General features: G+C 38.1%; 1 protein-coding gene across 1 annotated transcript in view; it reads left to right on the top strand.

Annotated features, from left to right (window-relative positions):
* The window catches only part of CUBN (cubilin), a 331095-nt gene that overhangs the window by 231370 nt on the left and 79601 nt on the right, over nucleotides 1–20124 (top strand). The window contains 6 exon segments of the mRNA XM_017869190.1: nucleotides 4734–4905; nucleotides 9225–9431; nucleotides 11526–11675; nucleotides 14426–14547; nucleotides 15035–15260; nucleotides 16746–16933. Of these exon segments, the coding sequence (XP_017724679.1) occupies nucleotides 4734–4905; nucleotides 9225–9431; nucleotides 11526–11675; nucleotides 14426–14547; nucleotides 15035–15260; nucleotides 16746–16933 (1065 nt within the window).

Here is a 20124-nt window from a genome sequence, read left to right as displayed (position 1 = left end):
TCAAACTCCTCTCTGCTTGCTGGGATCCAGCCACCCCTAGCCTCCATTCTGTTCCCTGAATGTGCTGAGATGCTCCCCATCTGGCTGTTGCCCTCATCTGGAATGCCCCTCCTCAGATGGCCTGCTCCACACCCTCACTTCACTGGGGTCTCTGCTCAAATGCCTTTTAATCCATAAGGTCTAAGTACCTTATATTACAGACCCCACCCTGGCCTGACCCATCTCTGCCATGTTGTTTTACAGCACTTCACACCTGCTGCCATACATTATTTTGATTTGTTCATCAGTTTATTGTCTGCTTCCCCCACTAGAATGTAAGCATTCTAGCCATGGCTTGAGAATATGGCTTGAGGTCAAGCCAGAGTTTCATTTACTGCTGGGGATTCACTGAATCCCCAGTGCCTGTACATAATAGAGATAAATAATTGTTGAATGAATGGGTATCAGAGGTACTATCATTATACCTTTAGTAACAAGCCACTTTTGTTGTCAGTTTAATTGTCAACTGTTGGGTAGTGAATTTCAAAAATATGAAATATCTTTGTATCTTATGACCACTTTGTATTGCCGTAAAATGATCTCATTCAACCTTCAAATTTTATTTCCAAGTTTTAATATCTGAAGGACTGAACTGTTGTCTTTCAAATCTTGAAAATAAGAAACCAAGTGGGTTTTCTTTTATTTGAGAGCCAGGAAATTTTGGACTAAGATTGTTTATTATAAGAAACTTTTTTCCCATTATTGATTGAATATATATGAACAAAGATGAAGTAGAAAAAATAATAGCCACTCCCACTATGCCATATTTTGATTCATTTTCTCATCTCTTCTTGGCAAAGCATACTTTATGTACTTGTAATCATGAGATATAAATCCACTTGAATTCTGATTTTAGTCCATTTTTCCGATTATAAATGTAATGGATGCTTACTGAGCAATATTTGGAGAGTTCAGAAAATAAAAAATATAAAGGTATTTTAATTCTACTCATCTATTACTAAAATTTTGATGTATATGCTAACAGTTTTTTTTACCTTTGAAATTATTTTCAGAGTTTAAGTCATACTGAATATAATGATTATCAGGAATTTTACAAGTAGAGGATTCACATATCCTTAGGAAAGAGAATATGAACAGTCATAGTTTTAGAGCTCAAATAAAGATGAAAGTTATAGCCACAACCACAATTCCAAAGCAGATCTTACTTGTCATCTCCCTATCCCTTAATTATCAACTTATAACTCTTGCAGCTACAGCTGGTTGGTTTTATGTCATTATTTCTAAATAACATTCCTGTTCTACTACTCCTTGCATTTTTTGGACATTATCTATCCACATCCTACTCTGGAAGATGAAAATTACCCCCCTGCCACCACAAACACACATGGGGTATTCACAGTTTATAGGCTTTCCCAATTGTCTCCCAAAATACGTATGTCACAGCTTTTGCTTAAATTGTCATTCAGTTGACATTACCGTGATTATGTAAACACCATTCACAACTGAGCCAAGTAGTGTACTATGGCAACGTTTGCTTTTGTTTTCCTAAGAAATAATAATCATGTCCTCTTTACATTTTCTTGGGTTTTATGCGTTGATCACGAATTCTTCCACACCCTTTCCACCCCAGGTGTGCATCTTTACCTTCTGTAGTAAAACATATCAGTTCCATTTCTTTTCCTCAGTAATATCCTTCCTTGAGCCTTTGTCCATCAGTTGCAAGCCTGATGCTAGCTGTCATTTCAGAATTTCCCTTTGCCATTACATGTGCAAGCTCCTTCATTCTTCTCCTGGGCTAGAAAGCTGGTTTTGTGATGCTATGCACGTCCCTTTCTTGGTTAATTTCCTCTTTTGGTGAGGCATACCCTCTTGTAGCTCCCCAAGGAAATGGGCAAGGGCAATATATTTTTTGAGAAATGGTATACCTGAAATTATCGTTTATTTTACCAATCAATCTTTGAAAAATATATATTAATATTTTATATGTTGATAATATTAATAATATATGAATATATTTAATAATATTTTTGAAGTTTTGTGTGCTTAAATTCGGGATCAGATTTTCTTCCCAATGTTCGTCATGCTCCTGTTTAAGCGTAAAGATATTGTCCTCCTTGCCTTTTGCATTATGTCACTTCCCTAAATGTCTGCTGATCCTTGGCTATTCATTCATATTTAAGAATGAATTACCAAAAGGATGACTGGCATCTCTGTATGCATGAGGGGACCCTGACTCTTTAATCAGGGAAAACTACAAACCTGCAAATGTCATATCCACAGTCTTTGCTCTTGGGGAGGTTAAAACTCCAGCAAGGAATCACTTTCAGAATTAATTTTTTTTCTGAATCTTTAGTATAATGTCCACATTCCTTTTTTGAAGTATATTTTTATATGTTCAATGTTTATTTTGGTTCCTGTTTACTCTGCTCCAAACAAAGACATGTGGGTTGGCCTTTGCCCCCACTCTATTTGATTGAGAACTTGCCCAAAAGAGGAAGAAGAAAGATGAAAGAGGAAGAAGAAGAAGGAGAGGGAGGAGGAGAAGGAGGAGAAGAGGGAGAAGAAGAGGGAGAAGGAGAGAGAGAAGGAGAAGAGGGAGAAGGGGAAGGAGAAAAAAGAACCAGAAGAAGGAGAAGGAGAAAAGAAGGAGAAGGAGAAGGAGGAGGAGAAGGAGAAGGAGAGGGAGAAAGAGAAAAGAAGGAGAAGAAGAAAGAAAAAAAAGAAAAGAGTGAAGAAGAAAGAAGATCTGCTGGTGCAGAGGAGGCAGCTTTAACTTTCATTTGTTTGCTTCCTGGCTAATACCGTATCCAGCTGAACTGAGCCTAAAATTTCTCTAAACCCACCTGCCTATCTGACTCTCTGTACAGATAGAGAAAACGAAAAGCTATGCCACCTGTGTCTGATTTTGTCCCTGCTCATAGCAAATCCTAAATCTCACGTGCCTGCTTCCTATCCATTTGTACTCTGAGAGTTGTAGTTTCTGAGTACAAAAGGGATTAGAGGACAATGATGGGAATGGCATTCTGGTTGCTTCTAACAGCAGAAGTCCATGTGATAAATGGATGACTGTAACATGTTCAGTCATTGTGATTCTATGCCAAAGGCAGACTCAGAGGCAGGATAAGAGCCATTGATCACAGTTTCCAACATGTCCCATTAACCTTATAGTTGGTTCTAATCCCTTTTGATTCCAGCAATGTGGTGTCCATGCCTGTTTTCAGCATTATAGAAATATTAGTCCTCATCTGTTTCTTTATGCATTATTTCATCGTTTGGAATCAGAGGGATGGTTTGAATCCCAGTTCTATTATTACTAGTTATTTGATTTTCAGCAAATTACATCATCTTTCTGAATTCTGGTGTCTTAATCTGGTAAACAGGGATACTGTTATCTGCCTGGGAGGGTGTTGTGTTGATTGGATAAGACAGGCTGAGGGGATGATAAGCAAAGACTGGCATTTTGTCGGCTCAGTAAATGATAGCAAACTCTTCTTCTGGTCCAGTGATCCGGAAGACACTTTAGACCAGAAGCCCCAGAGAGATAAATTTGATTAATTATAGTCAATTTAAAGAGATCTTTTGTTGTGGAGTGCATTCTCCTTCTGCATAACTGTTAGTGCCATAGTCTGAGTCATTATTTCTAATCTTGAGTCATTCAAATCCTTTTAAAATGGGAATATCAATCACTCAATCAATGAATTATTTTCAGTTATTTCATCTAGATTTTTTTTGAACTGTGAAAACCAGACACGCAAATTCATTTGATTTTGTAAAGCATTGGAAGAATAGTTTGCCAATTATTGTGACTATGTGAATGACTACAGTTATTATTTACTATTTTAGAGTCAATAATAATACATTCTTAGAAATTCAAATAAGTAAGGAAATTGAAGCTTTGAATCCACAACTAACGAGGAAAGAACTATGTTTAATTGCATATGGAGATTGATTTTCAAATTACTTTTCAAGGTATTTAAAATATCTGCTTGCTGGGTGCTGTGGCTCACACCTGTAATCCTAGCACTTTGGGAGGCCAAGGCAGGTGGATCACCTGAAGTCAGGTGTTCAAGACCAGCCTGACCAACATGGTGAAACCCCGTCTCTACTAAAATACAAAATTAGCTGGGCGTGGTGGCACATGCCAGTAATCTCAGCTGCTTGGGAGGCTGAGGCAGGAGAACTGCTTAAACCTGGGGAGTGGAGGATACAGTGAGCTGAGATCACGCCATTGCACTCCAGCCTTGGCAACAAGAGAAAACTCTGTCTCAAAAAATAAATAAATAAAATTAAAGTAAATAAAGAAAATATCTGCTTTATTATATACATGAAATCATCAGCTTCCCTTCCAAATAACAAAGGTCCTGATGCATTGTTAAGAAAACTGCCCATCAGTGAGCTCTGCAGACCACATTGTAAGCATGATGGCTCATCTCCTTTACACTGAGAGCACGGTTTCCAGTTGCAAAGTGTGTAGCAGCTTTTAATCTATCACCACATGGCAGGAAGGCATTACTGCAATACTTTCATTCTAGTGAAATCACCCTGTGGTCACAAAATGTGCTCAGGGTAACATAGAGGCTTTTGGCACTGGGATAGAAACCTGAATTGTTAGGTCATTCATTTTGGGGCAGGGTTCCCATAGAAGGAAGTGGGTCTGGGCTGGGAATATCATCTTCTAGGAAATATGCAGTAAGATTGATTGTGTGCCTAAAGGTTAAATTCTTTTCCAACAGGTATTCAATGGCATTAGAATTAACTCACCGCAGCTGGAGAAACTGTGTAGTAGTGTGAATGTAAGCAATGAGATTAAATCTTCAGGAAACACAATGAGAGTCATTTTTTTCACGGATGGATCCAGGCCATATGGTGGCTTCACTGCTTCCTATACCTCCAGTGAAGATGCAGGTAATGTAGGATGTTGTAAAGGCACCTCATCTTATTTTTTATTTTTTTAAATTATACTTTAAGTTGTAGGGTACATGTGCACAATGTGCAGGTTTGTTACATATGTATACATGTGCCATGATGGTGTGCTGCACACGTTAACTCATCATTTACATTAGGTATATCTCCTAATGCTATCCCTCCCCCCCCCAACCCCACGACAGGCCCCAATGTGTGATGTTCCCCACCCTGTGTCCCAGTGTTCTCATTGTTCAATTCCCAGCTATGAGTGAGAACATGCAGTGTTTGGTTTTCTGTCCTTGCGATAGTTTGCTGAGAATGATGGTTTCCAACTTCATCCATGTCCCTACAAAGGACATGAACTCATCCTTTTTTATGGCTGTATAGTATTCCATGGTGTACATGTGCCACAATTTCTTAATCCAGTCTGTCATTGATGGACATTTGGGTTGGTTCCAAGTCTTTGCTATTGTGAATAGAAATGCACCTCATTTTAATCAGGTGCACTGCAGATGCCCCAGCTACTGTCAATGGCAGCAAAGCCATCCGTTTTCCCTTTAGTGATACTTGGAATCTTTGACATAAGACAAACACACATAAGCAGATCAAAACGCACTGCAGACAGAAAAAAACTTTCTGATTTCAGAAAGAAACGGCTATGGTGAATTTAAAACTTTTAATGCTGTTAGATGAGCTTCTAGCACAGTTTCAGGTCATGTTACCATGAGGGTTGGTGACCTGTTCCATAGTTCCTGGTCAATTCTTTTGTGCTGAAAGAAACCATCTACCTCCTAGAGGGTAACTTGGTCTCAGAGAGGAATTAATTTTACTGGGGACAGAACAGGCTTTATTGTTTCTAGTCATCTATCCACACACATATTTCCAGTGAAAATAAGTGGGAGGTTTGATATGATATAGAACATTCCAAAATTAAGCAAGATATGGCCTCTAATTATAAATATCCTCCTATTTCCTGGATTGGTGTTTTATCTAAGGGTTTTAAAATTTGGAAGGGGAGTGAATATTAAAAGAAAATGNCATTAACCTTATAGTTGGTTCTAATCCCTTTTGATTCCAGCAATGTGGTGTCCATGCCTGTTTTCAGCATTATAGAAATATTAGTCCTCATCTGTTTCTTTATGCATTATTTCATCGTTTGGAATCAGAGGGATGGTTTGAATCCCAGTTCTATTATTACTAGTTATTTGATTTTCAGCAAATTACATCATCTTTCTGAATTCTGGTGTCTTAATCTGGTAAACAGGGATACTGTTATCTGCCTGGGAGGGTGTTGTGTTGATTGGATAAGACAGGCTGAGGGGATGATAAGCAAAGACTGGCATTTTTGTCGGCTCAGTAAATGATAGCAAACTCTTCTTCTGGTCCAGTGATCCGGAAGACACTTTAGACCAGAAGCCCCCAGAGAGATAAATTTGATTAATTATAGTCAATTTAAAGAGATCTTTTGTTGTGGAGTGCATTCTCCTTCTGCATAACTGTTAGTGCCATAGTCTGAGTCATTATTTCTAATCTTGAGTCATTCAAATCCTTTTAAAAATGGGAATATCAATCACTCAATCAATGAATTATTTTTCAGTTATTTCATCTAGATTTTTTTTGAACTGTGAAAACCAGACACGCAAATTCATTTGATTTTGTAAAGCATTGGAAGAATAGTTTGCCAATTATTGTGACTATGTGAATGACTACAGTTATTATTTACTATTTTAGAGTCAATAATAATACATTCTTAGAAATTCAAATAAGTAAGGAAATTGAAGCTTTGAATCCACAACTAACGAGGAAAGAACTATGTTTAATTGCATATGGAGATTGATTTTTCAAATTACTTTTCAAGGTATTTAAAAATATCTGCTTGCTGGGTGCTGTGGCTCACACCTGTAATCCTAGCACTTTGGGAGGCCAAGGCAGGTGGATCACCTGAAGTCAGGTGTTCAAGACCAGCCTGACCAACATGGTGAAACCCCGTCTCTACTAAAAATACAAAATTAGCTGGGCGTGGTGGCACATGCCAGTAATCTCAGCTGCTTGGGAGGCTGAGGCAGGAGAACTGCTTAAACCTGGGGAGTGGAGGATACAGTGAGCTGAGATCACGCCATTGCACTCCAGCCTTGGCAACAAGAGAAAAACTCTGTCTCAAAAAATAAATAAATAAAAATTAAAGTAAATAAAGAAAAATATCTGCTTTATTATATACATGAAATCATCAGCTTCCCTTCCAAATAACAAAGGTCCTGATGCATTGTTAAGAAAAACTGCCCATCAGTGAGCTCTGCAGACCACATTGTAAGCATGATGGCTCATCTCCTTTACACTGAGAGCACGGTTTCCAGTTGCAAAGTGTGTAGCAGCTTTTAATCTATCACCACATGGCAGGAAGGCATTACTGCAATACTTTCATTCTAGTGAAATCACCCTGTGGTCACAAAATGTGCTCAGGGTAACATAGAGGCTTTTGGCACTGGGATAGAAACCTGAATTGTTAGGTCATTCATTTTGGGGCAGGGTTCCCATAGAAGGAAGTGGGTCTGGGCTGGGAATATCATCTTCTAGGAAATATGCAGTAAGATTGATTGTGTGCCTAAAGGTTAAATTCTTTTTCCAACAGGTATTCAATGGCATTAGAATTAACTCACCGCAGCTGGAGAAACTGTGTAGTAGTGTGAATGTAAGCAATGAGATTAAATCTTCAGGAAACACAATGAGAGTCATTTTTTTCACGGATGGATCCAGGCCATATGGTGGCTTCACTGCTTCCTATACCTCCAGTGAAGATGCAGGTAATGTAGGATGTTGTAAAGGCACCTCATCTTATTTTTTATTTTTTTAAATTATACTTTAAGTTGTAGGGTACATGTGCACAATGTGCAGGTTTGTTACATATGTATACATGTGCCATGATGGTGTGCTGCACACGTTAACTCATCATTTACATTAGGTATATCTCCTAATGCTATCCCTCCCCCCCCCAACCCCACGACAGGCCCCAATGTGTGATGTTCCCCACCCTGTGTCCCAGTGTTCTCATTGTTCAATTCCCAGCTATGAGTGAGAACATGCAGTGTTTGGTTTTCTGTCCTTGCGATAGTTTGCTGAGAATGATGGTTTCCAACTTCATCCATGTCCCTACAAAGGACATGAACTCATCCTTTTTTATGGCTGTATAGTATTCCATGGTGTACATGTGCCACAATTTCTTAATCCAGTCTGTCATTGATGGACATTTGGGTTGGTTCCAAGTCTTTGCTATTGTGAATAGAAATGCACCTCATTTTAATCAGGTGCACTGCAGATGCCCCCAGCTACTGTCAATGGCAGCAAAGCCATCCGTTTTCCCTTTAGTGATACTTGGAATCTTTGACATAAGACAAACACACATAAGCAGATCAAAAACGCACTGCAGACAGAAAAAAACTTTCTGATTTCAGAAAGAAACGGCTATGGTGAATTTAAAACTTTTAATGCTGTTAGATGAGCTTCTAGCACAGTTTCAGGTCATGTTACCATGAGGGTTGGTGACCTGTTCCATAGTTCCTGGTCAATTCTTTTGTGCTGAAAGAAACCATCTACCTCCTAGAGGGTAACTTGGTCTCAGAGAGGAATTAATTTTACTGGGGACAGAACAGGCTTTATTGTTTCTAGTCATCTATCCACACACATATTTCCAGTGAAAATAAGTGGGAGGTTTGATATGATATAGAACATTCCAAAATTAAGCAAGATATGGCCTCTAATTATAAATATCCTCCTATTTCCTGGATTGGTGTTTTTATCTAAGGGTTTTAAAATTTGGAAGGGGGAGTGAATATTAAAAGAAAAATGCTAAGTTATTTCATTGGTACAAGAAGCATCTGTTCCTTTATTAAAAGGGGGCAAATTAATTGGCAAGTCAATGTCCTATTATCTGTTGGATTTAAGTTAATTTATTAGATCAAGTGGAGAATTGCTAATCAAGCCATTAGGACCTGCCACCGTTATATTTATGTATTCCTCTAAATTAAATATTAATGAACAGTAGCCCTCAATATTTGAACCTACTGATACAGAGCCAAACCCCAACCACTTAATCTGTAGCAACAGGAAAATAGAGAAGTTGTTGACTTTTGCACATCTTTCCTTTATAAACTTGCAGAAACTTCCATAATTTGCATGCCTTTTACCCATAACCCTGACTGCATCTAGAAAAACAAATCAAAGCAGTAGTGTTGATGTTTTAATTACTGTTCCTGTATTGTTTATCTCTTCTGTTGTGGCCTGAATCTTACTACTACTTTCTCTGTTGCCTTGTATTTTCTTAGTGTGTGGTGGGTCTCTTCAAAATATTCCTGAAGGAAACTTTACTTCTCCTGGCTATGATGGAGTCAGGAATTACTCAAGAAACCTGAACTGTGAATGGACTCTCAGCAATCCAAATCAGGAAAATTCATCCATTTCCATTCATTTTGAAGACTTTTACCTAGAAAGTCACCAAGACTGTCAATTTGATGTCCTTGAGTTTCGAGTGGGTGAGTTCTATCTAAGAACACATTCTCCTGTTTATCTACAATATTCTTTTTATCTTTTTGTTGTTGTTGCTGCTGCTGTTGTTTTCAGACAGGAGCTGGCTCTCTTGCCCAGACTGGAGTGCAGTGGTGTGATCATAACTCACTGCAGTCTCAACCTTGCAGGCTCAGGTGATCCTCCTGCCTCAGTCTCCCAAGTGGCTTGGACTACAGGTGTACATCACTACATACAACTAATTTTTAAAATTTTTTGTTTAGAGATGGGGTCTATCTACGTTGTTCAGGCTGGTCTCAAACTCCTGGCCTCAAGTGATCCTCCCTCTTTGGCCTCCCAAAGTGCTGGGGTTGCAGGCATGAGCCACTATGCCTGGCCTACAATATTATTCTTATGCTTGGAGACCACTAACAATGAAGGGAGTCAAATGGCTCTAACATAGGTACATACGATCCAAAAGAACTCTGTTCAAAGCCATAATTCTGCGTGTGCCCAGCTGAGGAAAACGAACCCCAGGAACAGTGAGTGGGACGGATCACTGTACTACTAGACCCTGTGTTACAGTCACTTCGTTTCCTGGCATGTGACTCTTGCCGAAGAGAGAGTCCACTACTATCAAGACTCCTTTCCAAGGAGACTGGGACTTAGCATGCTCAGCATGTGTTGGCCGTTTCCTGAACTTCCAGGATTTATGAAGGGGCTGTGAAATTCTCCTGAGGCCTTAGGAGTTAAAAGAAGTTTTGCAATATACCAGATGGAGAAACACATGGAAGCTATTTGGGGAAATAACCCCAAAGCAGTCATTTGTCTTGGTTTTCGTGATAGAAAAGGATTGCGGTGTACTCAATAAACCATAATTCTCTGAAAAATTTTTAAACCTCTATATTCAAGGAGGATGAATCAATTTTCTTTCTTTCCTATAGTCAAGGTGTAGACTATTCATTAGGTTGCTTCCATGATTATGCTGACACTTTTTTCTCAGTAAATAAACAAGTAGATAGAGGAAGACAATAATATTATAAATAGTATGTAATCATCCATACTGTCAAAGTTTTGCTGAGTTCTGTGTTTTCCCAAATTTTAAGAAAAGGAGGTTGAAAGCAGCAGAAGCTCATCAGTTAGTTGGTGGAGAAGTCCTTGAGAAACTGAGAGGTCAATGTTAGTTACATCTGAGAACCTAAGCGACAGGATTTTCAAGAAGGAGAATTTGATAGAGCCTATGCCCACAGACCAAGGGCCTCAGCCAGAGAGTCCTCCCACCTCTCTGAGGCTGAGGAACCTAAAAAGGCTTATGAAGGAAAGAGAAGTTGTGGTTTGAGAATGTTCTCCATGGAATTCTGATAAACCCTCACCCCCTCTACCTGGTTCAAAATTACGGGCTTGTAGTCTTAAGCAGAACAGCTGTATCTCAAATTTCAGTCAGCTAAATGCTGTCATCTCTTTATTTGCTCAGGTTTAGTTAAAATAGTTTGTTCAGTTAAAATATTATATATCATTGATTTAGAAGGTCAGTGATGTTTATCTGACAGAATAAAAAGAAAGCAGGTAAATGAGAGCCCTGCTGATGCTCTATACATGTTCATCAAACCCATGAAAAGTAATCTTCATAAAAAATATCAAGCTCAGATCTGACAGCTCTTGGCCTGAGTGCTGAATATTGTGTCCTTTTTAGTTGATTGAATACAGTGAAGAAATCTTTCCTATTTTAGGCAATGATCACTTTATCTTGAGGATATATTTGATCACTGTTGGTATTATATTTCTTACACCCTACAAAAGGTGTGTCCAAAAGTGCTATTTTAATTCATTGTATCTCTGTTTAGATATGCCGAAATAACTATGAAAACACAAATTGGAACAAAATGGTGTCCATAATAGAGATAGGTTCATTTCAAAATTGCTTTGATTTTTTGTGTTTACCCTCTTGGAGGGACTTTCTTTGGCGGTTGACAAAGACAGAGAAACATTGTGCAATGTCTGCTACTAAATCAGAATTTAAATGTGTGTCAATGAATATCTTGAAATTTGTTCTCACCAAATTCATTGAATGTATTTCTCAAAAGCTATATCAATAATGAAACTTGGTATATTATTTTGTTCAGGTGATGCTGTTGGGCCCCTGATGTGGAGACTTTGTGGTCCTTCAAAGCCTACATTGCCACTGGTTATACCTTATTCTCAGGTATGGATACACTTTGTCACCAATGAACGTGTAGAACACATTGGATTCCATGCAAAGTATTCCTTTACAGGTAAGAGTTATAATTAAGATCTTGATAAAAGTATTTATAAAGATTTCTTATATATTTTATTAGACATTTCTACATAGCTATTAGTTTTTTAAATATCATCAATGAGATTTTCTACATTACATTTTTTAATTGATTGTGGCTGATATCTAGAAATATTATAATTTGCATACATGTATCTTTAGTCCAAAGATCTGGCTATCCTCTTATTAGTTTTAATATGCTGTCTATAGATTCTCTTTGATCTTTCTGTGTAAACGATCATGTCTTCTGCAAATATTAGTTCTTTTTGCTTTCAGCTGTAATACTTCATTTCATTTTCTTACATCATTTTGCTAGCTAGGGCCACCATCAGAATATTGAACAGAAGGAATGATAGAGCATCTTGTTTCTGACCTGGATGTGACTGTCTATGACATTTTATTATTAAATATATTGGTTGCTCTTAAGTTTCCAATAAATATCTTTTGTTAAAGAAAGTCCCTTCCATCTTTAGTGTGAAAAAGCTTTTTTTAAATGTAAATGGGCATAACATTTTATCAGATAATTTTCTGCATCCATTGAGATGTTTCAACTTTTTCTCCTTTCATAAGTTAATATGACAGATTATTTATTTTTTTAATTAATTAATTAATTTTTTTTTTTATTATACTTTAAGTTCTAGGGTACATGTGCATAACGTGCAGGTTTGTTACATATGTATACTTATGCCATGTTGGTGTGCTGCACCCATCAACTCGTCAGCACCCATCAATTCATCATTTATATCATGTATAACTCCCCAATGCAATCCCTCCCTCCTCCCCCCTCCCCATGATAGGCCCCAGTGTGTGATGTTCCCCTTCCCGAGTCCAAGTGATCTCATTGTTCAGTTCCCACCTATGAGTGAGAACATGCGGTGTTTGGTTTTCTCTTCTTGTGATAGTTTGCTAAGAATGATGGTTTCCAGCTGCATCCATGTCCCTACAAAGGACGCAAACTCATCCTTTTTTATGGCTGCATAGTATTCCATGGTGTATATGTGCCACATTTTCTTAATCCAGTCTGTCACAGATGGACATTTGGGTTGATTCCAAGTCTTTGCTATTGTGAATAGTGCCGCAATAAACATACGTGTGCATGTGTCTTTGTAGTAGAATAATTTATAATCCTTTGGGTATATACCCAGTAGTGGGATGGCTGGGTCATATGGTACATCTAGTTCTAGATCCTTGAGGAATTGCCATACTGTTTTCCATAATGGTTGAACTAGTTTACAATCCCACCAACAGTGTAAAAGTGTTCCTATTTCTCCACATCCTCTCCAACACCTGTTGTTTCCTGACTTCTTAATGATTGCCATTCTAACTGGTGTGAGATGGTATCTCATTGTGGTTTTGATTTGCATTTCTCTGATGGCGAGTGATGATGAGCATTTTTTCATGTGTAATATGACAAATTATATGAAAGATTTCTTTCTCTTGGTAAACCATCCTTGCATTTTTGGGATAAATCCTATTTCGTCATGATGTGTGTTTTATGCATACAATGGATATTATTTGCTAGTGTTTTGTGTTGGATTTGCATATGTGAAATTCAGAGTTTGTGCTGGAAAACCCAGCCCTACTCCTGACTGCTTCCCTTGGCTATGGGAGGTTTTCTAGTCCGTTTTCGCGAGTATGCCAGTTTGTTTAGATTCCCAACTTCATGTAAAAGTCTCAATTCCAGTCCTTCCTTCTGTGGAGACCCAGAGCCCTATCTTCTCCTCCTACCTGGTCACCAAAACCTCAGAGCCCAACCCTGGGACCCACGCATGCTTTCTTTAGCCTCTCAGACTGTCATTCTTTGAGTTTCACTCCTCTCACTTGGAGTACACTTACTGCTGCCAGATTTTGGAGAGCTGCTTTTCTTTCCATTGAGTTGGCTATGAATCAAAATGTGTTTTAGTTATGGTTTTATCTAACGTTCCTTTGTGTTATAAACAAATGGCTGGTTGAAAGAAGGAGTGAAATTGATTATTTACCCACTCAACCATCTTGCCAGTTGATTTTCCTTCATCACATTCAAAGAAAAGAGTCAGGTTTCAGTAAGCAGTATTATTTTTATTGAACATCAGACCATATTATGCTTCAGAAATACATTTGTTTTTCAATTTTCAATTTTTTATGCTAATACTGTATGGAATTTTGTTATTCCTAAACTTCTACCCAAATGTACTTTTCTTCTATTTAATTTCATTTATTTTATACATATATACACACACACATATATATACACAATATACATATACAAAAAATATACAAAATATGTATACATATGTGTGTGTGTGTGTGTGTGTGTGTGTGTGTGTGTGTGTGTGTGTGTGTGTATGGTTTCTTTCTTTTGAGATGGAGTCTTGTTCTATCACCCTGACTGGAGTGCAATGGCATGATCTCGGCTCACTACAGCCTCCGCCTTCTGGTTCAAGCGATTCTCCTGCCTCAGCCTCCTGAATACCTGGGACTACAGGCAGATGCCACCATGCCCAGCTAATTTTTGTATTTTTAGTTGAGATGGGGTTTCACCATGTTGGCCAGGCTGGTCTTGAGCTCCTGACCTCAGGTGATTTGCCCACTTTGGCCCCCCAAAGTGCTGGTATTATAGGCATGAGCCACCATGCCTGGCCTTATGTTTCTAATCACAATATCTGATGGCTATGATTACCACTTACTTTGGCTTTACAGGTTCTTGTTTTTACTTCTGTGTAATTGAGAGGGTTACCAATCTCATTTCAGATTGTGGCGGAATACAGATAGGTGAGAGTGGAGTGATCACAAGCCCCAACTATCCAAATGCTTATGACAGCCTGACCCACTGCTCTTGGCTGTTGGAGGCCCCACAGGGGCACACCATCACTGTGAGTGCTAATGACTGGGTGAAATGCTTCTGAGACCATAGAACCACAATAGCCTGTCGTGCATGGAAATGGAGCTCTTTTAGTAAGCAAGTGATTAGAGAAGGCTTTGATTCTACAATGAGATCACTGTTTTTCCCTAACATTCTCTCACTAGAGCACATACATTGGCATCTATAATTAATGAAGAGTGAAATCTCTTTTTTAAGCATAGGGAAAGATATACATAGAAGATAATTCTACATCTTAGAGAGAACTGTATTCATTTTCTTAATATGAGTTGCCATCCCAAAATAGGGAGATGTCTCTTCTCAAATTTTCTGAGAGAACCTTCAATAAGGAAAATGAGTAGAGGGGAAGGCAGAATTAAATAAGAGACAAAAATACAAAATTATAAAAATTAAAAGAAAATAAAAGGATTTGTAAGGGCCTTATCTTCATCAGGGTTGATAAAAGCTCACTGATAACTCATTTCTTTTTTCTCCTGCAGCTCACATTTAGTGACTTTGATATTGAACCCCATACCACTTGTGCTTGGGACTCCGTCACTGTGAGGAATGGTGGGTCCCCTGAATCACCCATCATAGGACAATACTGTGGAAATTCAAACCCTAGGACAATACAGTCAGGTTCCAATCAGCTGGTCGTGACTTTTAACTCAGACCATTCATTGCAAGGTGGTGGATTTTATGCTACGTGGAACACACAAACTTTAGGTAAAAGAAACGTTTGCTGCATTTGATTTTTTTTTTTAGTGATGTGTATTATGAACTCATGTACATTTTGTACCTACTTTACATCAGACTTAATTCTAAATATTTGCACATGTCATGTCATGTAGCAACCCTGGTGGGATAACACAATGTCAATACCTGGCATCTCTATTTTGCGTAGGCAGAGACTGAGGAAGCATGGGTTCATCATTTGCCCAGATACATAGCTGATGATTGGTAGTCAGGATTTGAATAAAGGCAGTTGAGTCCAGAAACTTTGATCTCAACACTTCCTGATGCTTGCCTTCATCGGCAAAAGGGTATGGCACAACCCGGGAATGTCAAGTAATAGAAAGATGAGTTGGAATCCCAAGTGCTTGATATTATCTGGAGCCTAGAAGCAGAATGCTGAGTGGTGGTGAGCTGAGGGCAGGAAAATAAGTCCACAACATAAAGAGCCTTGGTTTATATGTTATCCCTTGAACAATGGGAAACTATTGAAGAGTTTTGAAAAGGAAGGTGACAAGATGAGATTCATAATTTAGAACAAATTCTATAGTGAATGGGTACTGAGTCAAAATATGACAGATTTCATTCTAAAAGAATAGTTTTTGTGCATAGAAAGTATAAACATTGTGAAAATTCTTAGAAAATATAAGGACTTGTATCAGAAACTTTATTATGGGTTTCCAGAAATCTTGAATATCACACAAGACAATTCTTTCTGGTAGAGTCACAGTTATTATGAAGCTCTTTGTAGACTGAGTCAGACTTTCCCTCGTTAACAACCCCTGGCTGTTGCTGAAGTCAGAAGGGAGTTTTAGGTGAATCCCTGATTTCCAAGGGTTTCACAGCAAAAGATTCAGAGAATACCTCTTTAATTTCATTTTGTTTTGAGTTCATATTTTTCTTTGCCATCTCTTAAGTACATGTTTTAAAAGTATGAAAATTCTAGATGTTTCTTCCTTTGAATCCATGTAATTAATTTTGATCCATCAGTCAGTTTCAATATGAATGAGCCAGATTGCTTAATAAAATAATTTTCCCCAACTCAAAATCACTTTCTCTAGTTAGAGTTAGGGTAGAGTTGCAAATGGACTGTAGGGTAATATTCTCATGTGTTAATGGTAATAAAATACAAAACTTTGCATTGCCAGGTTACATATACTGCATAGCCTCAAAGAGAATAAAAATACAGCTCTTGTTTGAAGACAGGATGGAAATCTATCCTCTTTATGGCAAGGATTAGTGTTCTCGGTTGAGTTCAATATCATTGTAACACAACTGTAACAGCTGAAATTTTCTCTCAATTTGACTTATCTTTCCATTTATGGAGAGAGCTTGCTGTGCACCTGACTGGAAGATGATCACTTGTAAAAAATGATGAACTGAAATCTCACATTTAGAAATGTTCCTTCTGTAGAAGTCTTGAGTTTCCAAAATTACATTCCTTGCAGATTGATGGCTTTTTACATGGCAATATTTCAGGTTGTGGTGGAATATTTCATTCCGATAATGGTACAATCAGATCCCCTCACTGGCCTCAGAATTTTCCCGAAAACAGCAGATGTTCCTGGACAGTCATTACTCACAAAAGTAAACACTTGGAGCTCAGTTTTGACAACAACTTCCTAATCCCCAGCGGTGATGGACAATGTCAGAATAGCTTCGTGAAGGTTAGTACACTTGTTCATTTAATTGGAGCCAAGTTGGTTTTGTGAACATTAGTGTTTAAGCTAGAAATGATTCATTGTCTCTCAAAGTAAGAACATTTTGCTGCCTGGATTCCTTGGATGAAAAGTGAGACAGTGAGAAATGTCAACTGTTAGGAGTTAGCGTTTCTTTTCTTTCATATTTTCCAATAGATCCTAAAGGGAAAATGCCCTTTATAATGTAGGGCACTGCCACAGGCAAAATTTAAAGCATGCCACAAAAATTACAAAATGTTGAAGAAGCAGCTAATGCCAGCCTTCACCTTGGGCCTTAAGAGCCCACAGGCTGAAAAAACCGTGAGAAACCCATGTAAAAATGATGGGAACGGGGCATCAGGAGAGCAAGGCTCTTTCGAAATCTAAAGTTATAAATACTGCTCGTGTGGCAGTGGCTTGTCACTTTCCACTGACTTGTGACTATGATGACTGTCTTAGAAATTCATTTCATTTGTACTATTTTGCATCTTCCAAGTTATATCTCTAAAAGGCCATGCCCCTCCATTCATGTCTCTCATACCTACCACCTGCACGTTCTTCTCTGAGCTACTTAAACAATTGGCCTTTAGGTTATTCAACTGTAAAATGAAGAGCATGATTCCTTCTTTAGTAGGGCTGTTTTAAGCATTGGAGGTAGTACGATGTAATAACATAAGTAGTGCTAAGTACTTGGAATATAAAATCACTTGATGAGTCAAAGTGGCCTTTATTGTCAGTGTTATTACTTCATATCAACTCTCAAATGATGTTGTATATCTCATTGACCCATGCTTACTGTTTAAATGGAAATCTCATATGTGTATAACATATGTATATAATAAAATACATTTAATATATACTTTTCTTAATTGCTGTTTCCATGAACTAAATGAACTCTCTTCTCATGAAATGAATCAATAGCAAGTATTCAGACTTAAGTAAAACTTTCAAGTGCTCCAGTTGTAAAACTGGAATGTGGAAAATGACCTAGGCTCATTCCTCCTCTGGATTGAATGGGGGTCCCTCTGACAACATCAGGCAAGCCCGGTGCTGCTGGTGAGTGGGATGGATCAGGAACACTGCCAAAAATAAGTTGCCATGGCAATCACTTGTCTTCTCCTAATGGGCCTGAGATGCTTGTTTTTGCCAAGGCAATCACTTGTCTTCTCCTAATGGGCCTGAGATGCTTGTTTTTGCCAAGGCAATCACTTGTCTTCTCCTAATGGGCCTGAGATTCTTGTTTTTGCCATGGCAATCACTTGTCTTCTCCTAATGGGCCTGAGATGCTTGTTTTTGCCAAGCATCTGTGTGGGTGGGCGGAACCAGTAAAGGGACTCAGCTTCAGCAAGCAGCCCCTGCAGGAAGCCACTTAACACCTGTAAACCTGAGATTCTCTTCACCCACCCAGAGACACCAGGGCAGGTGGGGCTGCAGTCACAGAAAGGGGCCCAGTCTGGGAAGCGTCTTTGTCCCCACAGGCCAGACATGCTCCTCTTCCACCCAGAGACATTGAGGTACCCAGGGGGCATTAGTAGGGGAAAATTACTATACCCTTTGTCTCCAATTGAGAAACACACAGAGCCCCTCAGGTAGCACCAGCAAAAACTAGTGAGAGCCCTAGTAGCAGCATGTAAACCAAGCAGACCAAAATTCCACCACAAAGTATGTAAGGCCATGTGGTAAACATCAACAGGGTGACAGCCTGCTAAAATAAAAGATTTGAATAGGACCTAAAGTCTCCTAACATAATAAATAACATGTCCAGGATACAATCAGAAAGAAAACATTGTATTAGGAATCAAGAACATCACAACTTGAAAGAGAAAAGAATCAAGCAATGTCAACAGTGAGATAAATCAGATGTTGAAATATATGACCAGGATGTTGAAGTAGCTTCCATAAACGTGCTTCAACAATCACTGACGAGTTCTCTTGAAACAAATAGAAAATATCAGCAAAGAAATCGTGCTTGCAATAAAGAACTAAATGGCAATTATAGAATTGAAAAATACAATAACATAAATCAAGAATATGCTGAATAGGCTCAAGAGTAGCGTGGGGATGAAGAGAATAGAATCGGTGAACCTGAGGATAGAGCAATGGAATTCACCCAATCTGCACAACAAAAAGAAAATAGACTGAAAAAACCAACAAACTAGATCAACACAGACTTAGGGACTCATGGACAATAACAAAAGATTCAACATTCTCTCAAAGGGAGAGGAGAGAGTGTAGCTGAAAGAACAGTCAAAGAACTAGTGGCTGTAAACTTTCCCAAATTTGGCAAAAGAAACACACCTATAGGTTCAAGAAGCTGAGTGAAGCTAAACCAAGATAAACACAAAGGAATTTAAGTTCAGACCTATCTTAATTAAACTGCTGGACACTGAAGGTAAACAAAAAGTCTTGAAAGCAGTCAGAGAGAATTGGAACATTACCTAGAGAGGAAGACCAGTTAGAATAAAAGCAGATTTCTCATCCGAAACCATGGAGGCCATGAGGAATTGACACTATATTCTTCAAGTGCTGAAACAAAGGAATTGTCAACCATACATTTTATATCTGGAAAACTATCTTTCAGGAGTAAAGAGGAAATAAAAGCTTCTCATATGAAGGGCAACTAAACAAAATTATTACTAGGAGACCTACCATTAAGGATGGTCAAACAGAAGTTCTTCAAACAAAAATGAAATTATTAAAGAATCTTGGAGCATGAGAAAAGAAAAAGGAATGTGGAAAAAGAAAAAATACGTATACATACAATAGAATATCCTTTTCCTCATAAAGCTTGTGAATCACATTTAATAAAACAAGAGATTAGAATGCCCTCTGATACTCAATATAATGATATGGAAAAGTTGAAAGGGGATCTAAATGGAAATCACATTTCCACAAGTGGTCAGAGGTGGATGCTGGTAGACTACTATAATCACGTAGGCATGTTGTCAAACCCAGAACAACCACTACCAAAACTGTATGAAGAGATGTACAGAAAAATGCTAATATCAATCAAAATGGAATCCCCAAGAAGTCAAGAAAAGAGAAATAGAGGACCAAAAAGAGATAAAGTAAATAGAAAACATATAATAAAATGTAGACATAGAATTTTATATATATATATATAAATGTGATATCTAAAAGAGAGAGAGTTTTATTTTTTTAAAATTTTTTTTAAAATT

Source organism: Rhinopithecus bieti, unplaced genomic scaffold (genome assembly GCF_001698545.2).
Source record: "Rhinopithecus bieti isolate Rb0 unplaced genomic scaffold, ASM169854v2 scaffold_3043, whole genome shotgun sequence".
In the NCBI taxonomy this organism is placed as follows: Eukaryota; Metazoa; Chordata; class Mammalia; order Primates; family Cercopithecidae; genus Rhinopithecus; species Rhinopithecus bieti.
This window is presented reverse-complemented; position numbering and strand designations above follow the sequence as displayed.